This window comes from Dreissena polymorpha, chromosome 3 (assembly GCF_020536995.1).
Source record: "Dreissena polymorpha isolate Duluth1 chromosome 3, UMN_Dpol_1.0, whole genome shotgun sequence".
NCBI lineage: Eukaryota > Metazoa > Mollusca > Bivalvia > Myida > Dreissenidae > Dreissena > Dreissena polymorpha.
In genome coordinates, this window is record NC_068357.1 from 35,283,260 (window position 1) to 35,304,161 (window position 20,902).

General features: G+C 34.8%; 1 protein-coding gene across 9 annotated transcripts in view; it reads left to right on the top strand.

Annotated features, from left to right (window-relative positions):
* Positions 1-20,902, top strand: part of LOC127873667 (coiled-coil and C2 domain-containing protein 2A-like) — a 99,254-nt gene that overhangs the window by 22,672 nt on the left and 55,680 nt on the right. For 6 of the 9 annotated variants that reach the window (XM_052417582.1, XM_052417588.1, XM_052417580.1 and 3 more), the window contains exons 8-13: positions 433-447; positions 4,454-4,477; positions 12,466-12,555; positions 16,300-16,446; positions 17,869-18,037; positions 19,750-19,889. In XM_052417582.1, coding sequence (XP_052273542.1) covers positions 433-447; positions 4,454-4,477; positions 12,466-12,555; positions 16,300-16,446; positions 17,869-18,037; positions 19,750-19,889 — 585 coding nt within the window. The remainder of the gene's footprint in view (positions 1-432; positions 448-4,453; positions 4,478-12,465; positions 12,556-16,299; positions 16,447-17,868; positions 18,038-19,749; positions 19,890-20,902) is intronic. The other 3 variants (XM_052417583.1, XM_052417581.1, XM_052417587.1) reach the window with 3 other exon arrangements.

Consider the following 20,902-nt stretch of genomic DNA (forward strand, 5'->3'; position numbering starts at 1 on the left):
TAGCTGATGTCAAATTGATGTGCAACTTTGTTTGGATGTCCTTACACATCTACGTTATTATTTTCAGGGATTTTCTGTGCAAAATTTATATTATATGAATCATGATTCATTCAGGATATAATTATGTACTTGTAATTTACCCTCATTTCTAATTTCATGTGTGAACATAAGGCACATATACCACAATCTGGTTGTTTAAGTTATATTCATAGTATATCAAGAACAATTTATGCTTTATAGTAATGTTTAGAAAATCTGCTTATTATGCTTCATGATTTTAAATAGACTGACTAACCATTTCAATTCTACATTAACCAGTATATTAATAAAAATGCTGTTTTTCGCTTTCGTTTTTAATGTCTGACTTTGTGTGACTGTATTGTTTTGTTTCAGTATTTGAGTTACTTAACTATCATTTCTTGCTTTTTGCAGACTAAACCTTATATAGTAAGAACTCTTTCTTGTCGTAATTGTTGCAACATGACTGTATTTGATACACAATATACAATGTGATGCAGTCTTTCTGCAACAATCATTTATACTGTAAGTAGCTGTCAGTGTCTCCAATGTACTGCAGAAATTTGTCCTTGTTCTGCTAAATTTTGGTTAAATTGCTCTTGAATTTCGGAAAGAGAAACACACTATTTTATGTATCAGACAGAATTAAAACTATTGCTTTTTTACAAATCTACACTTAAAACACGTCTATAACTTAACAATTATGTGACATCTCTATGTAATTCTTAAGTTCATTCTTTTTTATCCACATGCTTATAGTTGTAATCAATCGAGAAGCAATTACCAAAGAACAAATCAATTTTATTGTTCATTATTATATGGAACAAAAAATGCATAAAAGTGATTGGTATATAATTGTGTGTTTTGTACTGAAAGTTTATGCTTGAATAATTACATTGATTTATTTCAATATACTTTGATGGATATGTAATGCTTGTACATGTATATGTATGCATAACAGTATCTTGATTAGAAGAAAAGAGACAAAAATAAATTCAATAAACATTGTGAAATATGTTTATTGCATTAAAAACAGGGCAGTTTTTCATGTTGGGGACACAGAACTTTCAAATGTAATCTTGAAAAGCTTGAGAACTATAAATTGTGCTAGATTGTTAATGGTATGTAGAAGCTTGGCAATGCAAACATTTTCTTTTGCTGTCAGCCATTATGTGTTATGTGTTAGCCGCACTGGAAAAACCTTGGCTTAATGCAAGATCATTAAGTGTCGTCCAAGGCATGTTCAGTAGTACAGCCTGATCAGGGACAACTTTCTCTGCTTTTATGGAATGTTTTGTTTACAGAGAATCTCTTGTATACAAAAACCCAGTTTAGGCTGAAATTATTTTCCCAGGTTGGCCTGCATGGCTCCTGCATTGATTTGGGACCATACTTTAGCCACATGCTGTAAGCCCAGTTTTTCCCAGAGACAATCTCATATTTAACCTCACTCTGGGAAAACGGGGCTTACTGCATGCGCAGTCTGCACAGGCTAATCAGAGACAACATTTTTAGCTTTTATTGTATTTTTTGTTAAAAATAATTTTTTTCTTAGCAAAAATCGGGTTCAGGCAGAGAGTGTTGTCCCTGATAGCCTGTGTGATCTGGACAAGCTAATATAGGACGACACTCTACACACTGGCATTAAGTCCGGTTTTTCCAGATCAAAGCTCATTTTTCAATATAATATTTTGTTACAAGAGCGCATTTTGTGATAATTGGTCATAGCATTATAAAACTAAGGCACCTTACTGTATTCTGTAAACCATTAATAATAATCAACTGTACAATAATAAATAAACTTAATTCAATAATAAAAATGTATTGTATTGTAGTGTTAAGATTTAGTTTTCAAAGATTTTTTCTTATAATCCAAGTTCACCCAAATATGCAATCACAAACAAATAAATACTTGTATCATTGTCACAATCCTTGTATATCAAATATAAAAAATAATGAAATGAAGACTTTCTTTTTCTAAAGAGATTCTTCATTCATTCACGGATAGAATGTTACTTTCTTACTTGTATGCTTTTGAAATGTTACTAAGGCCACGACTTTTTTTTTTATTGGTTTACAAAAATTATTTTGAAAATGGTCCATCGGGCGGTCGAAAAAAAAAAAAAAAAAAAACATCATTGGAAAAAAAAGTTAATACTAATAACATCAGAACAAAGACAACATATCTTTTATAACCTTAACACAGAGACAAAAAATCAAATTATGCAATGAAACACATCTATATCTTCAAATGAAATGAGTCCTAACAGCACCTTATGTAACATCAGGCAATTTTAAACACTCCATTACATGACATGCGTTCTTCTCCCATTAAAACGAAAAACTGCGCTTCATTTCCAAAATTGGATGCGCACCATTACGCAATGCGATGCCCGTTGCATAAATCTTATATAAGATAAACTACTCATACACAAATTACCCGGTATGTGTTTGCTCTTACTCGACTTATGAGATCGTACATGAAAAAAAATCGAGGTAGATCGATCCATGCGTCGTCGCGGTAATGTTTGTCAAAGTTGTTGTTGTCATGAAAACTCGTTGATTTACAACGCAAAACGTCTTATTTGAACTGACGCGAATTAATTCAATCATATTTGTCAACTTCGCTTTTGCTTTATTTTGATAATTTAATCCAAAGTTTAATGTTAGCAAGTGTTTTTTTTTACTGGAATTGTAAGCAAGGAGTCAGTTAAAGTCTTCCGAAAATGTGCAGTCTGTGTGAATTGACAGTTTGACGTCATCAAAGGAAAGCCGCTTTCTGTCGGAAGCAATTAAGCGACAAATTTCGCGCCGAAAAAATTGGCTTCCTTTGTCTAGCAATCAACATGCCGAACCAATCGTGTGTTTGTTTCTCAATTGCAATCCTCCAATTTAATAAAAGCACGTGCATAGCTCCGCCTTCGAATCTTTTGCAGAGAACGGAGGCGGAGTTTAACGGTTAATTGAGCTAGTGTTTTACACAAGTTGAGTTCCGATTTGCCGAAATTACTCGGCCCTAAGCATTGAAACGACAAATACATTTATCAATGATTTTCCGAGATATACCGATTTGTTCCGATTTCCAAACTTTCTGTACAGTTCCTATAAACTATGGCGGACGTGTTTACAAAATTCCTCAACACATATATCGTAAATAATGGCAGTGTTTTATTGGAATATTTATACTAATTATCAAATACTATCGGGTTTGTTTAATATAATTAACATGTTAAACAATATAGTTGCGTCACAGACACGGAAATAAATTTTGATGGGGTCGACATTTGACTGACGCTGATTTTCTTATTGTCTGTAATTTTTACCCGAAATAAATTTTGAGAAGTGCCCATAAAGGGACTGGTACATAATGTGTCACATTGAAAAATATCCCGATCTCTGCAATATATGTGAACCAATGGTTGATTGTACTTACTTGATTTTATTCGCAACCGTACTCAAACCGGATCGTTTTTTTTTCTCGTTTCGCTCGTTTTGCAGTGCGGTCGGGAATAAAATATTTAAAAAAAAGACGATTTTCCGATTTTATTTTTTTTCCCATTTTCCAAAAATTAGGGTCGGCGGTTTTGTAAACCAAGAAATATAAAAGTCGTGGCCTAAATAGCTGTAAATTAAAATTGAACACTAAAAATTATTGCTCTTTTTCAATTGTCCATGCATTTAAAGGGACAATTTGGCAAAATTTACTACTAATTTCACTCCCACTAATTTCCCGCTTTTATTAATCTTCTTCATGTTAACTGAATATTTTTATTATACTTTTTATTCCAAGTTAATTCTCATTACTATATTTGAAATTCTCCTATTTTTTGCCATGTTTCTACTCATTCTACATCAAAGGGACTTGTTTCCTTTCTTTATTAAATGTCATTAAATATATTTACTGAGAAATCTATAATATTTTGTTAAGTCTCATCTAATCATGATAGCACAAAAATTAAATTAAAAGGTTTGACTCCCCCGGGATAAGGACCTGGGACCACTGCAAGTAAAAGTTAACACCGCGCCACGCATGCTTAAAAAGTTCAGAGTTTTTTTAGAAACTCTTTCAGAAACTGACCTGAATTTTGGTGTATGAGTCTACCTGCATGAGTTACAGAATAAGTTTTGTTACGGTCTTTTAACTTTCAGAGAAGTTATCGGCTTTGGACATACATGCATCTTAATAGTCAGGGTATTTTACAAATGATTGAGGAAATGCGTTACAAATGCTTCTTTTTTAACTTATTTAGAATTATGATTATCTATTAATGAATTAATATTTTTAGCATTTTTTCGTCAGAGGAGTTATTTTGCTTGTTAACAATGTGTTTCAATATTGCCATTTTATCAAAGTGTGAACAAGTCCCTTTAACTAATACCAGTATTTACCAGAACACTTATATGTATCTTTCTTTTATTTCTCCTATGATTATAGGGAAGTCCACATGCTTCCTTTGAGGTAACGCTGCAACCTACTTTGTTTTGCACTTTGTGATTTTTGTTGCTTAGTATTTGAAGTTGTTGTTGTTTAATATTGTTATAAAGTGCCCTTACCAAGAATAAAAAGAACTATGTAATCAATTGCTTACATGTAGAGGCTCATTGTTGGTAGACCAGGCTTATGCAAAAGTCTCTGATTTAAATATTTATTTTACCAAGAGAATGGTTTGTGCTTGTATGGTATTTATGTGTAAAAAATATTTTTATCTTTACCCTTTCCCACTCAGAGGCAAAGGGAAAATGACTATGTGCAAACAGCATAAAACCAGAACAGCCTGCGGGTAACTTGCAGTCTGTTCAGGTTTTATGCTGTTTGCTGCTCATCAGTATCTAAGGTTTGGAAGTGAATCCTTTAAAACTTGAATATAGTAAGAAAGGTATTTAATTAAATGTAACTCTCTGAGGGACTACAAATGCATCAAAATATGTATCTGAGTGGTAAAGGATAACAAATTAACCCTTTGCATGCTGGGTAATTTGTCATCTGCTAAAATGTCTTCTGCTGAATTTCTAAAATTAGCATTTTCTTCGAATTTTTTTCAAAGAATACTATCAGAATAGCAAACAGTTTGGATCCAGATGAGACCCCACGTTCTGTGGCGTCTCATCTGGATCCAAACTGTTTGCAAAGGCCTTCAAAATTCGGTTCCAGCACTGTAAGGGTTAAGGGAATCTTGTTCTGGTTAAAATGGGCTCAATGTATAACCGTAAAGTGTTGTTGGAGATAAGCATTTGCAATATGCACTGGGATGACACTTTCCGTGTTTATGGAATTTATCATTTAAATGAAGTCTCTTTTTAACCAGAATCCAGTTTAGGCGGAAAGGGTCATCCCTGATTAGCCTGTGCAATCTTGCACGACTCTTTACGCTCAAACATTAAACCCTTTTTTCGCAAAAATGAGGCACATTTAAATGGTCTGCTGGGTGAGCTGGTATGGATTGAAAAAAAAAGGCTATCGAGAACTAAACACATCTGTATTGAGCCTGGTCTTCTCAAATATAAAAGAATGTCTCATAATATGGTTATAATATTGTTAGGGAAAGATCTCAAAAGGCACAGGGTGCTTCAAAAAAAGATGCATGGCTGGAGTGTATCATTTTCTTTTAATGTACAAAATTCAAAGAATTTCTAAGTAAAAAAAAAACTTGATTTTAAGCTCGGTCTTTTTATTTGGAATCAGATATTTAGAAAAATTACTTTAAGATTTTCAGACTTGTGTGTTTTAAGTACTTTTGAGCAGGAGGGGGGAGGGAGAGGCAAAAAACAGCAGTGCACAGCACCCTGCAGTTCTGCCCCAGATCTTTCCTTCATTGTGTATCCTTACACATGCATGTGGTTGTGTTTCACTATTAACTGCAAATTCCTCAAAGTAACCTATTCTGATGCTTTTACCACTGAAACTGCAATTTGCATATTAAAATTTTGACTAAGAATTGGTTATTTTTATTTAATGCAAACTGTTCCGGGTGTGAGACAAAATAGAAGAGTCCGGGTGTGAGACAAAATAGAAGAGTCCGGGTGTGAGACAAAATAGAAGAGTCCGGGTGTGAGACAAAATAGAAGAGTCCGGGTGTGAGACAAAATAGAAGAGTCCGGGTGTGAGACAAAATAGAAGAGTCCGGGTGTGAGACAAAATAGAAGAGTCCGGGTGTGAGACAAAATAGAAGAGTCCGGGTGTGAGACAAAATAGAAGAGTCCGGGTGTGAGACAAAATAGAAGAGTCCGGGTGTGAGACAAAATAGAAGAGTCCGGGTGTGAGACAAAATAGAAGAGTCCAGGTGTGAGACAAAATAGAAGAGTCCGGGTGTGAGACAAAATAGAAGAGTCCGGGTGTGAGACAAAATAGAAGAGTCCGGGTGTGAACAAAATAGAAGAGTCCGGGTGTGAGACAAAATTGAAGAGTCCGGGTGTGAGACAAAATTGAAGAGTTTTTCTCAGAAGGAAATGTTCCTTTTTTTCTTCACATTTAATAATTGTATCACAACTGTAAAAGTATTAGAGGTACTGAAAATGTACTGATAAAGCAGCTACCTTGTCAAATAAAAACGCACTTTTTACCAAAACACACATTTAGCGCACTTAAAAGTGCGTTAATTGTGTGTTTTTTGTTAATATGTGCGTTTTCAGTGTTCAAAAGTGCATTTAAGTGCGCTTTTTGTGCGTTTTTGCTTTTCAAGTGCGTTATTTTAGTGAAAAAGTGCGTTTTTTGTGTGTTTTCTTCATCTGTAAGTGCGCTTTTGAGTGTAGATGTGAGCAAAATGTGTGTTTTTTATCTAAGACTGCGTCTTTTATTTAGGAAGTGCGTTTTTTGTGTGTTTTCTTCATCTGTAAGTGCGCTTTTGAGTGTAGATGTGAGCAAAATGTGTGTTTTTTATCTAAGAAGTGCATCTTTTATTTAGGAAGTGCGTCTTTTATCTAAGAAGTGTGTTTTAAGGTTTACAGATGTGGGTTTTTTCTCACAAAAGTGCGTTTTTCTATTTTGATGTGCGTCTTTTTTAAGCATAAGTTAGTCTTTTATTTCATAAGTGCGTTTTCATCATATGATCTGTTTTAAATGGATGTATCTAAAAAGACACATGTTTAACACACTTCTTAGAAAGTGCGTCTTTAACAACCGTTTAGCAAATGTGATACAGAAATTGAACAAGAAACAAAATTGTTGCAGGCTCTAACAATTTATTTACATCAAATGAATAAACATAGACATATATCTCAGTAACCTGTAATAATATAAGGGGCAGTTTGAATAATTACTGGTTGTCCATATTAACCTGTTTAATGTTTACATACTTTAGGCCAACATTTTTTTATATATTGATTTACAGGAGCGCCGACCGTATTTTATGTCAAAATGTAATAAAAATAAAAGTATCTTTCTCCAATTTTATTTTCATACCGTCCGCCGACAGTGTTTTAGTCCCGCGTGAAAAAATAAAACTTTCGAAGACAACAATCAAAATTTATATTCGCAAGCGTTTTATCGCATCCGATTTTATATAATATTACTATCGGTACATTTTATTGGCTGTTTAAAATAGAATAAACCAATCGTATTCGTGTTTACGTAAAAGCTTCGTTTAGGCATGCAAAATGGCGTGCTCTAAAGTGTTCGTTGACGACAATAACAATGACCAGCGTCAACGGAATTATTTTAAGATAGAAATTATTGAGAATGATAAGGTTAAGTCACACATTATGAATATTACATTATCCATGTCGGTGGCGGATGTTGTGGCTGAGATGTTTGTCGACGGAGATGAGATAGTTCTCGTCAAAAACGCATTTGTAGAAAATCGGACACAGATTGACAAAACTATCACGTTCGTGTCTTAAAGGATTTCGGGTTCGTCTGTTTTCGTACATTTTGCTCTGGTATTAATAATAAAATGAATGCAGTACGTTTATGGTTTTGTCTTTTTTGAAAAATATTTCTTTACACCTGTCAATTTTTTATTCTAAAAATAGCAAACAATGAGAACATTCAACAAAAATTAAGATTAAAAAGAAATGTTATTGAAAAAAGTATTTATATAAATAACACTATTTCTATTGCTTCTAATGTCTAACTGTTATCATTAATAAGATATATATTACAAATAAGATATATATTACAAAAGTAACATAAAAAGCTGGTTTATAAAAATAAAAAAAAATCGACAAGTTTATACTTTTATTTTTTATTTTTTGTCGACTCTGTGGTTTTTGTTCTTTTATATTTTTTTTTATTTCGACCCCCCGACCCTATTTTTCTAAAAAAAATCCTGTAAACCAATTTATAAAAAAATGTTGGCCTTATCATACAATTTCAATGCATACCCTATTGCTTACGTTTAAATCTCAAACATTTCTAAAAATTTCCACCTAAATCAGACTGTGTGTAACTAATTAAAAATATTGAAAGTGTCAAAAGTATTATGTGGGCTTGATAGTATCAATTATATTTCCTCAACATAAATAAGTATTTGAACTTTCTTATACTGATATTTATATCCTAATACAATTAATGTCTACCACATTGACCATAAACATACATTTTAAAAGGCAATTAAAATAATATTTAAACTATTAATATTATTTGCTTAAACCATTCAGCATGTTATATTTAAATATTTACAATTAAATATAATGTGTTAAGGGTGCTGTGTATTATTCAATAAATATTTTGGTGTTGAAATGACTGCCTTATCAGTATTTCTCAAATTATGCAATTTTTGGCTTAGACACAGCATGGGATCAGATAAGAGAATAGCCAGTCCCTATCAGTCCTCCATCTAAGCCTAACTAAGGGGTGTTGATATACTTTTGATTTGTTCAGGCACCATCTATTTGAGAACCACAGATAGGAAGATATTTTTTGAAAACAAGCAGCATCAGCAACTGACTTTAAGCTAGAATTGAGACTTATTATTCTAGTGTAAAATGTCTTGAAATACTTTCAGCATGAAGTATTGTGTGATGAAAAAAATGTGTATTTACTACAATGTGTAAATCAACAATAAGTTTGTTGCAAAGGAGATTAAAAGTGGGTGGTTAAAGACATATAAAGTGATATGGTCTAGTTCAACAACTGCCTGTATTTTTGGAATACTGAAGAACAGTCTGTTGTTACAGGTTCGTATTTTCAATTCTGCATCCCTTTTTTATTTAGTTTATTGAATTAATTATGATCATCATCATATTTATGTATTGTCACTGGGAAATGTAAATGGATGAGTAAATGTAAGGCAATTTTAAAGAAAAACAACACCATTTGAATTATTATGGCTGTATTTTATGGTTATTGTCATCTTAAAGTTATTTATACCTATTTTTGGTCATTAATCAAACAGATTTTTTCCCCCATATTAAATGAGAACTTTTAAATTTAAAGGTTAAACCCCATGGTGACCGTGAAATTAACATTTATCAGAAGATCCTTTGGAAAGAATGTGCATCATCGCATCGCCTGCCAAATAAGGGAGCAAAAGAGAGACTACCTGATGTATGGACTTGAATACCAGGTTTTACCCTGCACAAGCTGGCCGACATGAGGAGAACAGGAGTGGGAAAACCGCGCCCTCTCCTTGACCAAGAAAAACTGGATTTGTTAAGAGGTAAAACTATACAGGGTACTGGTTATTGCATTTTAAAGGTGTCACACTTCCGACCAGTCCACACAGCAAAATGAGACCACGTATCTTGGTACATTTTCGAACAGTATTTTCTATCAAACGTATTTATTTATGAAAAGCGTAAAGTCACATGTGATCAGGGGATTAAAATTGCAAAATAAACAACCAAAAACAACAAGCAAACAAACTAGTTTTGATTTAAATTTATAATTTTTATAGCAACAAGATTACCATAACAGCAATATTCAACACTTACATTATAAAATATCTTTCAGGACCTGATCAAATGAGATCATGCACGAGACGCATCGCGCAAAGGCCATGACAGTATAATAGTTTCAAAGAAGTTTGACCGGCTGGTGGCAGACTTGGAGAGAAAGATGAGAGCTGCATTCCGCCGCCTCAAAGAAATGCTGACAGGCCTTGATTGATATGCATCTTTCTTTTGTATATAGCTGTTCGTGTGTATATACTGTACATGTTATTATAGTATGCTATTATTTTTTGTTTATTTATAATCAAATTATGTTTATATTTATTTCATCAAATTTCCATTGATATTTAATTACTCATGTATGTTAAAAAATGTTGGTGTACATTAAAGTATAAAATTGAATTATCTTGTAATTATTAAAATACACAAATATATATGTTTATATAATTATTGGTTTTTATTGCATATCTGAATTAAAAAAAAACCTTTAACAGCATATAATTGAATCAACTGTTAAGGCAAAAGATGCACCTTTAATGCACATGTGTGCTATTTGTGAATGCGTTTTTTGCTGCCATTCATGTGCGTAAATTGTGCGTTTTGTGTGGGTTATAACTGCGCTTAACGTGCGTTAAATGTGCGCTTTTTGTGAGTTAAATGTGCGCTTTTTTATTTAAAAAGCGCACATTTAACGCACATAAAAGCGCACATTTAACACACATGTGCGCTTTCATGTGGGTTATAACTGCGCTTCTCATGAGTTAAATGTGCGCTTTTTAAATAAAAAAGCGCACATTTAGCTCACAAAAAGCGCACATTTAACGCACTTAAAAGCGCACATTTTACACACATAAATGGCAGTCAAAAACGCACTTATAAAAAGCGCACGTTTAACGCACATTTAACGCACATAAAAGCGCACATTTAACACACATGTGCGCTTTTATGTGGGTTATAACTGCGCTTTTTGTGAGTTAAATGTGCGCTTTTTAAATAAAAAAAGCGCACATTTAACTCACAAAAAGCGCACATTTAACGCACTTAAAAGCACACATTTTACACACATAAATGGTAGTCAAAAACGCACTTATATAAAAAGCGCACGTTTAACGCACATTTAACGCACATAAAAGCGCACATTGAACACACTTATTAAAAGCGCACGTTTTTTTGTTAAAAACTCACTCGGTCAGAAAAAGCGCACAAAAAACGCAGTGCCAATACCGCCACGTTTAACGCACGCAAAACGTACTTAAAACGTACATTTCACACACTTTTTTGATCATCATCATCATCATCATCATCATCATCATCATCATAATAATAATAAAGAAAATATGTTGCTTTCAATTTTTTCCAAAGAAATTATTATTTATTATCTAAAAGACCTGATATTCTATTGGCACTGGTTATTTCCACAAAAAGGGAGTTGACTGTAAGGAATTTGCCACTTGTTTTTGTCATCTCAACATTTATTAAATTGCCTGATCAACTTTTGTTTTATAGCATAGTGTAAGGTGTGTAGCAGCTCAATTATAATGTTAATTTGTCTGTTGCAAATTATGCATTGTGCACATGGAACTGTGTTATTCACTTGTCCAAATGAAATGAGCCTAGTTTTGAGAAAACTGGGCTTAATGCAAGTGTTTAAAATGTAATTCCAGATTAGCATGTGCAGTCTGCACAGGCTAATCAGGGACGACACTTTCCGGTTTTCTGATATTTTGCGTTTAAAGAGAGCCTCTTCTTAGTGAAAATCCTATTGAAGTGGAAAGTGTCTGTCCCAGATTAACATGTGCAAACTCTACAGGCAAATCTGGGACGACACTTTACGCACATGAATTAAAAGTTTTCCCAGAGCAAAGCAAAATTATGTTTTCACCTCAGGTTCTCTTTAAAATATTTTTCACTAAAAAATAACAACATGAAACAAATGTTCAAAATGCAAAAGAACTTAATGATACCATTATTAATGTATTTTACATCATTTTCACACCCAAATATTGAACTGGTCTTAGGAATAGTATATAGTATTCAAGAGAATTATTTACTTGTCTAACAGCAAGGTCAAAAGATCCACTTAATAATTTTGTAACATTTGTGATTGTTTTTTGCTCAACAATGTTTAGTTGTGATATGCGTGTAATATTTCACCACTTTACACCATGTGATATGAAATACTCATGTTTTAAAAGGTTTCTTACCAAGCGTGCAAAAATAAATGTTGTGCTGTTGAAAGTGCACTTAGTTTAATAGATTCAACATTAACTTATGTTAAAAATTATAATTATATCAATGATACAAATAATTACCCGTCAACAAGCAATCATTAAATTATTTATTTTTGTCATTATTTTAAGTCACTGACAAAAATTTACATGATATTTAACAAATAGAAGAACTGTTAAGCACCCTGTCTTTGGGACCCTATCTTGGGAAAACTCTTGTCTTTTTCTGTTCAAATTATTTTTCCCTTGTAATATGCTTCAATAATTTCAAATGCTTTTCATACTCAGACACATGTCTAATATTTGCAATAACTTTATATTATTGCGTTATTTTTATTAACATTTTTACAAGCTACACTCACACATTTCAAAGATGTATCTCATTTTTTAGATTGACGAAAATGAGCTTGATAGAATCACAGAAGAGAAGAGGCTTCAGAGATTAGAGAGACGGAAGAAAATGCCTGCAAAGGGCCGAGAGGTAGTTATGTTGTCTTAACCCTTTACTCATTTTTACGCCTTTGTAGTCCATTAGACAGTTAATTTTAATTGAAGACCTTTCCTACTAAATTCAAGTTTTAAAGGCTTCATTTCCAACCATTGGATTCTGATGATCAACAAACAGCATGAAACCTTAACAGACTGCGAGTTACTTGCAGGCTTTTCTGGTTTTATGCTGTTTGCACATAGCCATTTTCACTTTGCTTCTGAGTGGGCAAGAGTTAAATGTCATGTCAGTGTTTATTGAAGTTTGATTATTTCCAAAGCCTTGGGTAAAGCAGCTTTCAAGATTGTTTCCATGGAAACGAAGGAAGCCTCATTCTGGGAAATCTGGACTTAATACATGTTTGTTAAGTCTCGTCCCAGATTAGCCTGTGCAATTCCCTCCAGCTAATCAGGACAAACACTTTCCACTTACCCTGGATTTTCATTTAGAAGAAACCTCTTTTAAACAAAAAATCCCATTAAAGATGAGTGTACTATCCCTTAGAGGCCTGTGTGGACTGCATCTATTAGGTTAAACTTTGACAACACTTTATGCATATACATTAAGCCCAGTTTTCTGATACTCAAATACTTGGAGTCTCTTAAAAGATTCCAGATAAAAACCAGAACCTCCGTTTTCCACAGGGGACAGCATGTCCCTTACACCTTTGCAAACTCCCTAGGCTTGACACATTATTTATCATTTGCGACTGGTCAAGCAAGGATCAGCAAATTATAAGTTCATACTTCAGTGGTGAATAACAGATTGTAGTCGCATAATCCAGTTAATTATCTTTCAATTTCTAAAACCAACAATTGACCAGCGTTTGTACTGCATAGGCTAATCAGGGACGACACTTTCTTCCTAGACTGGATTTTTGTGTAAATGAGACTTCCTTTTTACAAAAAATTCCATGAAAGCCAAAAGTATTGTCCCTTAATATCCTGATAAGACTTCACAGGCTTATCTGGGATGACACTTTAAGCACATGTATTAAGCCAATTTTTTTCAGCATGTGGCTCAATTTTAGACATACAGGAAGAAAAAGCAAACTGTTTCTGCAACTGGTCAATTTGGCATCAGATTTAAAGGTGGTCAATTGATGAGCTGAACATATGAGCCCAGCTTTTGGAAAATAGAAATTACTGCATGTGCTAAAGTGTCGTTCCATATAAGACTTCGCAGTTTGCAGGCTTATAAGGGAAAATGCTTTCTGCGTTAACTGGAATTTCTCTAAGAAAAGACTTCCTTTAAATGAAAAATACCATAAAAACAGAAAGTTTCATCCAAGATAAGTCAGCGCATTCTTCTCGTGTATGCATTAACCCTTTGAATGCTGGGAAATTTGTCTGCTGCTTAAATGTTGTCTGCTGAATTTCTAAAATTAGCATTTTCTTCGATTTTTTTCAAAGAATACTATCAGAATAGCAAACAGTTTGGATCCTGATGAGACGCCACGTTCTGTGGCGTCTCATCTGGATCCAAACTGTTTGCAAAGGCCTTCAAAATTCGGTCCCCGCACTGAAAGGGTTTAGCCCAGATTTCCCAGAGCGAGGATCATGAAATAGATGCCTCAAACTATTAAAGATTCAGTGAACTACCCTATGCCTTTGGCTGTATTCTGTAAGGCAAGATAAAATATGCTGAAGAAATCATATATTTATATTGAAAAAGTCATTTTATAATATTATTTCCCCCAAATGTAAAATACTGTATATTTCATTTTAAGTTCTAAATGATTGATTGATACATATAATTTTGAATTGGCGACTTTGGATCTTTTCATACACAATACAAGAATTGCGATACCTGAAGAGTTTGGCGGGAAAGAATGAGTGGAGAGATCAATTAATTTGAAAACTGATTATTATTGTGCGTTTGATAATGGCAAAGAAGGATCTCGATAGAAGCAAATAAAACTAGACAAAAATGCTGATTTTAATCCATGCGACAACTTTGGTGAGTAGAACAAGAGCCAGTAGAGGTTTGACTTTTATCAATTATATGTCAGTGAATAAAATGTGTGTTAATAGAAGAGTTGTTTATCGACAAAAATTTACAATATAGGTAATAATAAATGCTGCATCATTCCAGACGTACATGTATGGGTACACATTTCAGTTAATTTAATCTGTTTTTGGCTATTGTTTTTAACAATTAAACGCTAATATTTTGATGATCTCGTGACAGTTTTTTACAAATGTTGTTGGATAATTAGAATACCTTGTTAATGCCAGTATGTACTTGAATTTATTCAACTCATCTCAGAAAGGCTTACACGGCTTGGCAAGCCTCGCCTTGTAATACCTTTTTAACCAGGTTTTCCGAAGGAAAAAACTGGTTATTAGATTGGCGAATGCGGGCGGGCTGGCCGGCTGGCTGGCGGGCGGGCGGAACAAGCTTGTCCGGGCCATAACTATGTCGTTCATTGTCAGATTTTAAAATCATTTGGCACATTTGTTCACCATCATTGGACGGTGTGTTGCGCGAAATAATAACGTCGATATCTCCAAGGTCAAGGTCACACTTTGAGTTCAAAGGTCAAAAATGGCCATAAATGAGCTTGTCCTGGCCATAACTATGTCATTCATTGTGAGATTTTAAAATCATTTGGCACATTTGTTCATCATCATGGGACGGTGTGTCGCACGAAAGAATCACATCAATATCTCCAATGTCAAGGTCGCCACGCCTAAAAATAGATTATAAAAAAAAATAAAATTACAAAGGGGGTTAATTTTGTTTGTTCATTTCAAAAGTTCAGTTTGAGTTTTCTCCCTTTATCAGATTTTTTTTCACAATGAAAACCTGGTTTTGTGACAATTTTGTCCCTTGTTAACTCGTTGGACTTCTTCAATGACATAGTATATTGTGATGTCTATTTGAACAACCACAAAAGGCATTTGTTATTTCTGTTTGAACAAACACAAAAGGCAGGCATTTTTACTTTGTATTGATGATATTTAAACACAATAATTTCCATGAAAAAATATTTAACCCCAAAATACTCAAAAACAAGAATTTTCCCAGATATGACACATCTGCCAACGTGTAGATCATGTTCTGGTTCACAAACATGTGAAATTTTGACAAAATGTATGGTGCCTTTTCAATTGACTTAAATCACTGACTCTGATCACCGCGGCAACTGAATAAAAGATAACCCTCATAAACATTTGTTCAATTGTACGTCATTTTACGACGTTCAATATATCACTTATTCCATATGAGCTGGGCGATGGGAAAATGGGGCTTCATTCAAATGGGTGATGTGTCATCCCAGATTAACCTGTGCTGTCTGCAGAGACTGATCAGGGATGACACTTTCCCCTAAGAAGAGACCTCCTCTAGGGTTTTTTAATGCCCCAGAAGGAGTGCATATAGTGATTGCACTGTCCATCTGTCAGTCCGTCTGTCTTTCTGTCACACTTTGCGTTTAGGTTTCGAAAAATGCTCATAACTTCTATGTCGCTTCAGATGTAACTTTCATATTTGGTATGCATGTGTATATGGACAAGGCCTTTCCATACGCACACAAATTTTGACCCCTGTGACCTTTACTTTGAACTTAGGGTCCGCGTTTAGGTTTTGAAATCTGCGTTTAGGTTTCGAAAAAGGCTCATAACTTCTATCAAAGTGTTTTTTCGGTGGCATATGTCATCCTATGGAGACAGCTCTTGTTTATTAATGAAATCGCGTTATCAAGTATCGTAAAAATTCTCTTTCTTCCCATTGCAGGGTTTTCAGATGCCCACAGCGGAGGAAGCGTTTGACTTCTTCACACGGGAATGGAAGGACGAGGAAAAGGAGGAAGTGGAGGAAGGTGTGGAGAAAGCTGAGACAGAGAAGGCGGAGAAGAAGGAGGGGGAGGAGGCTGCAGAACAGGTGAGATTTGAGGGGGTCAGAGGTTAGATATGAGGGGGAAGTCGGTTAGATATGAGGGGAGAATGATGTATGTATGAGGGGGATAATAGAATGGGAAGAGGCTAGATGTAAGGGGGGAATGATGGATTCATGTATGAAAGGGATGCTGGAAATGGAAGAGGCTAGATATAAGGGGGAACTGATGCATGTATAAGGGGGATATTGAATGGGAAAAGGCTAGATATAATGGGGAATGATACATGTATGAAGGAGATGCTAGAATGGGAAGAGGTACGATATAAAGGGGAATAATGCATGTATGAAGGGGATGCTAGAATTTGAAGAGGTTAGATATGAGGGAAAAGGATGCATGTATGAGTGAGATGCTAGAATGGGAAGAAGTCAGATAAAAGGGAGGAATGATGCATGTTTGAGGGGGATGCTAGAATTGGAACAGGTCAGATATAAGAATGATGAATGTAGGGGATGCCAGAGGGAAAGATTTGCTTAGGGGAAAAGGTATGGGTTGAATGGGACAACTATAGAAGGGAATGTATAGCGCGAGAGAAGCATTTTAGCTAAGGAAGTGGTTTTGTTGAGACCTAATGGGACACTGATAGCTTTGGAGGTGGAACAGGCTGAGGTCTTGGGGGTTATGAAGCTTTTGATGAGGTAAAATCTTAGAGGGGGGGGGGGAAGATATATAGCCTTGCTTTGTGATTACTGGGCTTAATGCAGTCTGCACAGGCTTAGACATTAGAAATGACACTATCCGCTAGTATGGAACTTTTTGTTTAAAATAAGTCTTGACTAAACGAAAATAAAGTCTAGGCAAAAAGTAAACACTCAGATTCATCTGCATTGTTGTTTCTGACCTCTAGCAGTTTCTATTGTGTGGTTAAAGAAGCTTAACATGGAAACTGCCTTGACTGGCTGCCGTACACAATTCAAAGTGCACTTAAGAATTTGCCAAACATACTGTTAAGTTATGCCCCAAACATCAACATGTTTACAAAATACATCACAGACCAAAAGCAAAATTTTACTTCATCATATGTTTACACCTGCTACAAGTAAAAGTGAATTTTACAAGCAATTCTCCAAGAAGGCTTAAATGGAAGTATGCAACACCCTGTTGCCCCTTGGGGCCACTATGACCCCTTGGACCCCCACCATGCCCCCTTTTGATCTGATCACATGTTTGTAAAGCAAGTAGTTTCAATAAATTGTCTAATTTATCCAGATAAATTAGTTAAAACATTTTTGGAAACACAGTTTTAAAAGAAAACATATATAGTAGGAAATATTTAACATACGTTATATTTAAAATATGCCACAGGGATAATACAACTGTGTACATAAGAGTGCTCTGATAACACAAAGAGCACCCTGCCCTTTTTGAAGTCCTAGCTAGAGCACTGACAAGCCAAATATTATTTTCAGGAAGGGGCCCCAAAACCTGACAAACCGGAAGACGAGCAGCCATTGATAACGCAGGATGATGAGATGGTGTCCGACCTGCCCACTATGATGTGTGCTGCATACACTCCGGATATCAATGAGCAGATCAAAAAGGAGGGCGAGATTTACTTTGTGCCGTCTGCAGCTGAAAGTAAGTTAGCCTTGCTTTGGGGAAAATAGGGCTTAATGCTTGTGTGTAAAGTGTCCTTCCAGGTAAGCCTATTCATTAGTGTAAAGTGTCCTTCCAGGTTAGCCTATTCATTAGTGTAAAGTGTCCTCCCAGATTAGCCTATTCATTAGTGTAAAGTGTCCTTCCAGGTTAGCCTATTCATTAGTGTAAAGTGTCCTTCCAGGTTAGCCTATTTATTAGTGTAAAGTGTCCTCCCAGATTAGCCTATTCATTAGTGTAAAGTGTCCTCCCAGATTAGCCTATTCATTAGTGTAAAGTGTCCTTCCAGGTTAGCCTATTTATTAGTGTAAAGTGTCCTCCCAGATTAGCCTATTCATTAGTGTAAAGTGTCCTCCCAGATTAGCCTATTCATTAGTGTAAAGTGTCCTCCCAGATTAGCCTATTCATTAGTGTAAAGTGTCCTCCCAGATTAGCCTATTCATTAGTGTAAAGTGTCCTTCCAGGTTAGCCTATTTATTAGTGTAAAGTGTCCTCCCAGATTAGCCTAGGCAGTCTGCACAAGCTTATCAGGGAGGACACTTACAGCTTGTATGAAATTTTCTGTTTACAGGAAGTCTTTACTAAATGAAAGTCCAGTCTATGTGGAGATTGTTGTCCGTGATTGGCCTCCGTGGACTGCTTAGGCTTATCTGGGACGACAGTTTTGGCAAATGCATTTAAGCCCGTTTTCGGAGAGTGCCACTCAAGTTTAAATTAAGTTATTGTTGAGATTTTTCTTAAATCAAAATAAAATATTAAGCAAACATAAGGCTTGCAGATTGTTGACATCTAGGACTTGGAGATTGTTGACATTTGGTCTTGCAGATTGTTGACATTTTGGATTTGGAGATTGTTGATATCTAAGACTTGGAGATTGTTGACATTTTGGACTTGCTGATTGTTGACATTTTTGACTTGCAGATTGTTGAAATTTTGGACTTGCAGGTTGTTGACATTTTGGACTTGCTCATTGTTTGCATTTTGGACTTGCTGATTGTTTACTTTTTGGACTTGCCGGTTAATGATTGACATTTAGGACTTGCAGATTGTTGACATGTTTAACTTAAAGAATGTTGACATTTAGGGCTTTCAGATTGTTTAGTTAGGTTTCCAGCTGATATCCATGGGCTTATGCAGTTTATTTTCATAATTCTGCTACTACTGTCTTTTTTCATAATTTGTGAATTTTCAAATTTTCTCTAGTCTATGTATGATGATATACAGGTTTTTATTGTACTACATGCCAAATGGATCAGCTTAAACTTTAAATTTCTACTAGTGCTTTTTTAGAACATGTTTTATCTTTATTTTTTTTAAACTTTGCGATTCATACATGTTTTAAACACCAAACACATTTCTGTGTAAATAAGTTCATCATATCAGTGAGTCTTGCTATGATCTGTGTCGATCCCTAGCATAATAAACTTAATTTTTTATACAATACTTTCCCAATATTCTCTTTATTTTTTTTATTTTTTTCTATGTACCACTGCTAACTTCGTAAAACAATGATCTATTCCTTATCTCTTCACAATAACACAATGCTTAAATTGAATTTTTGTTGATGGAAGTCTCTTCTTAGCAAAAATCCAGTTTAAGCAGAAAGTGTTTTCCCTGATTAACCTGTGTAGACTGCACAGGCTATCTAGGACAACACTTTAGGCACATGCATTAAGCCCTTTTGTACCACGCAGTTCCGGCCACTCAGAAGGTGGGAGCAGACTTCGAGGTACGTAGGCTAGAGGATGAGGGATTCTACGTGGGTAAGCGTCCGTCTGCAGGCTCCAGGAACCAGAACAGAATGGAGCACAGGCTACTCAAGGAGATTGAAAAGGTAGGACTAATACATTAATACATATTTGTGGTCAAAATTGAGCTGAAATCCCCCCCCCCCATAAAAAATTAACTAAATTTCAGCATTTGGTTAATTTCTCTATCGAGCTCAAAGAGTTGAATCTAAGTCAATAATATATTGAACACATTTTTATTCTCATTTTTAGCTCGGCTGTTTTTCGGAGAAAACCCGAGGTATTGTCATAGCCAGCTCATCGTGTCATGTCGTGTCTGTCGTTGTTGTCCGCCGTCTGCGTCGTGCTAAAACCTTAACATTTTGTCAAGGTTTTGAACATTGGCTCTAAAATCAAAGTCCTTCCACCTACAACTTTGAAACTTTATATGTAGTTCCACCTTGATAAGTTCTACATGACACACCTATATTTTTGTCACTAGGTCAAAGGTCAAGGTCACTGTGACCTCTAAACAAAAAAAAATTCTGACAAGCTTTCATTTGTTCAAAAATGCACCCGCAGCCCAGCGTGGCACCCGTTATTCGGTGCTTTTGTTACAGTATTTGTTATCAAAGAATCCTAGCAATACAAATTTCCAACTTTTAGACAAAAATGGTGAAAAGAAACTCTGTAACAGTTTTAAAGTTGGGCATTTGTTTCATTTTCTCTTCAAAGATAATAAATTAACATGATTTTAAAGGTTTAACAGCAGAATTAAAACAGTACTTCCTCATATGCCTTTCAATGTCACAGATAAAAGATCTATTATAATGTAAGTATGAAGTTCTGCCAATAAATAGATGCCTCGTTAAACTTAAGATTTATTATGTATGGCAAATCCATCAATATCCTTTTTTGACAAAATGCAATTGTTTTTGTGAAATCATTATTGATTTATAGAAAATAAACACACAATTGTACATGTTTTGAGGGACTGGTCAATACATTAAATTAATCATTTATTTTACAAGGGGTAAGAAGTGATTTTGGCTTTGGGAAAACAGGGTTTAGTGCATGTTTGTAAAGTGCCTTCCTATATAAGCCTCTGCAGTGTGCACAG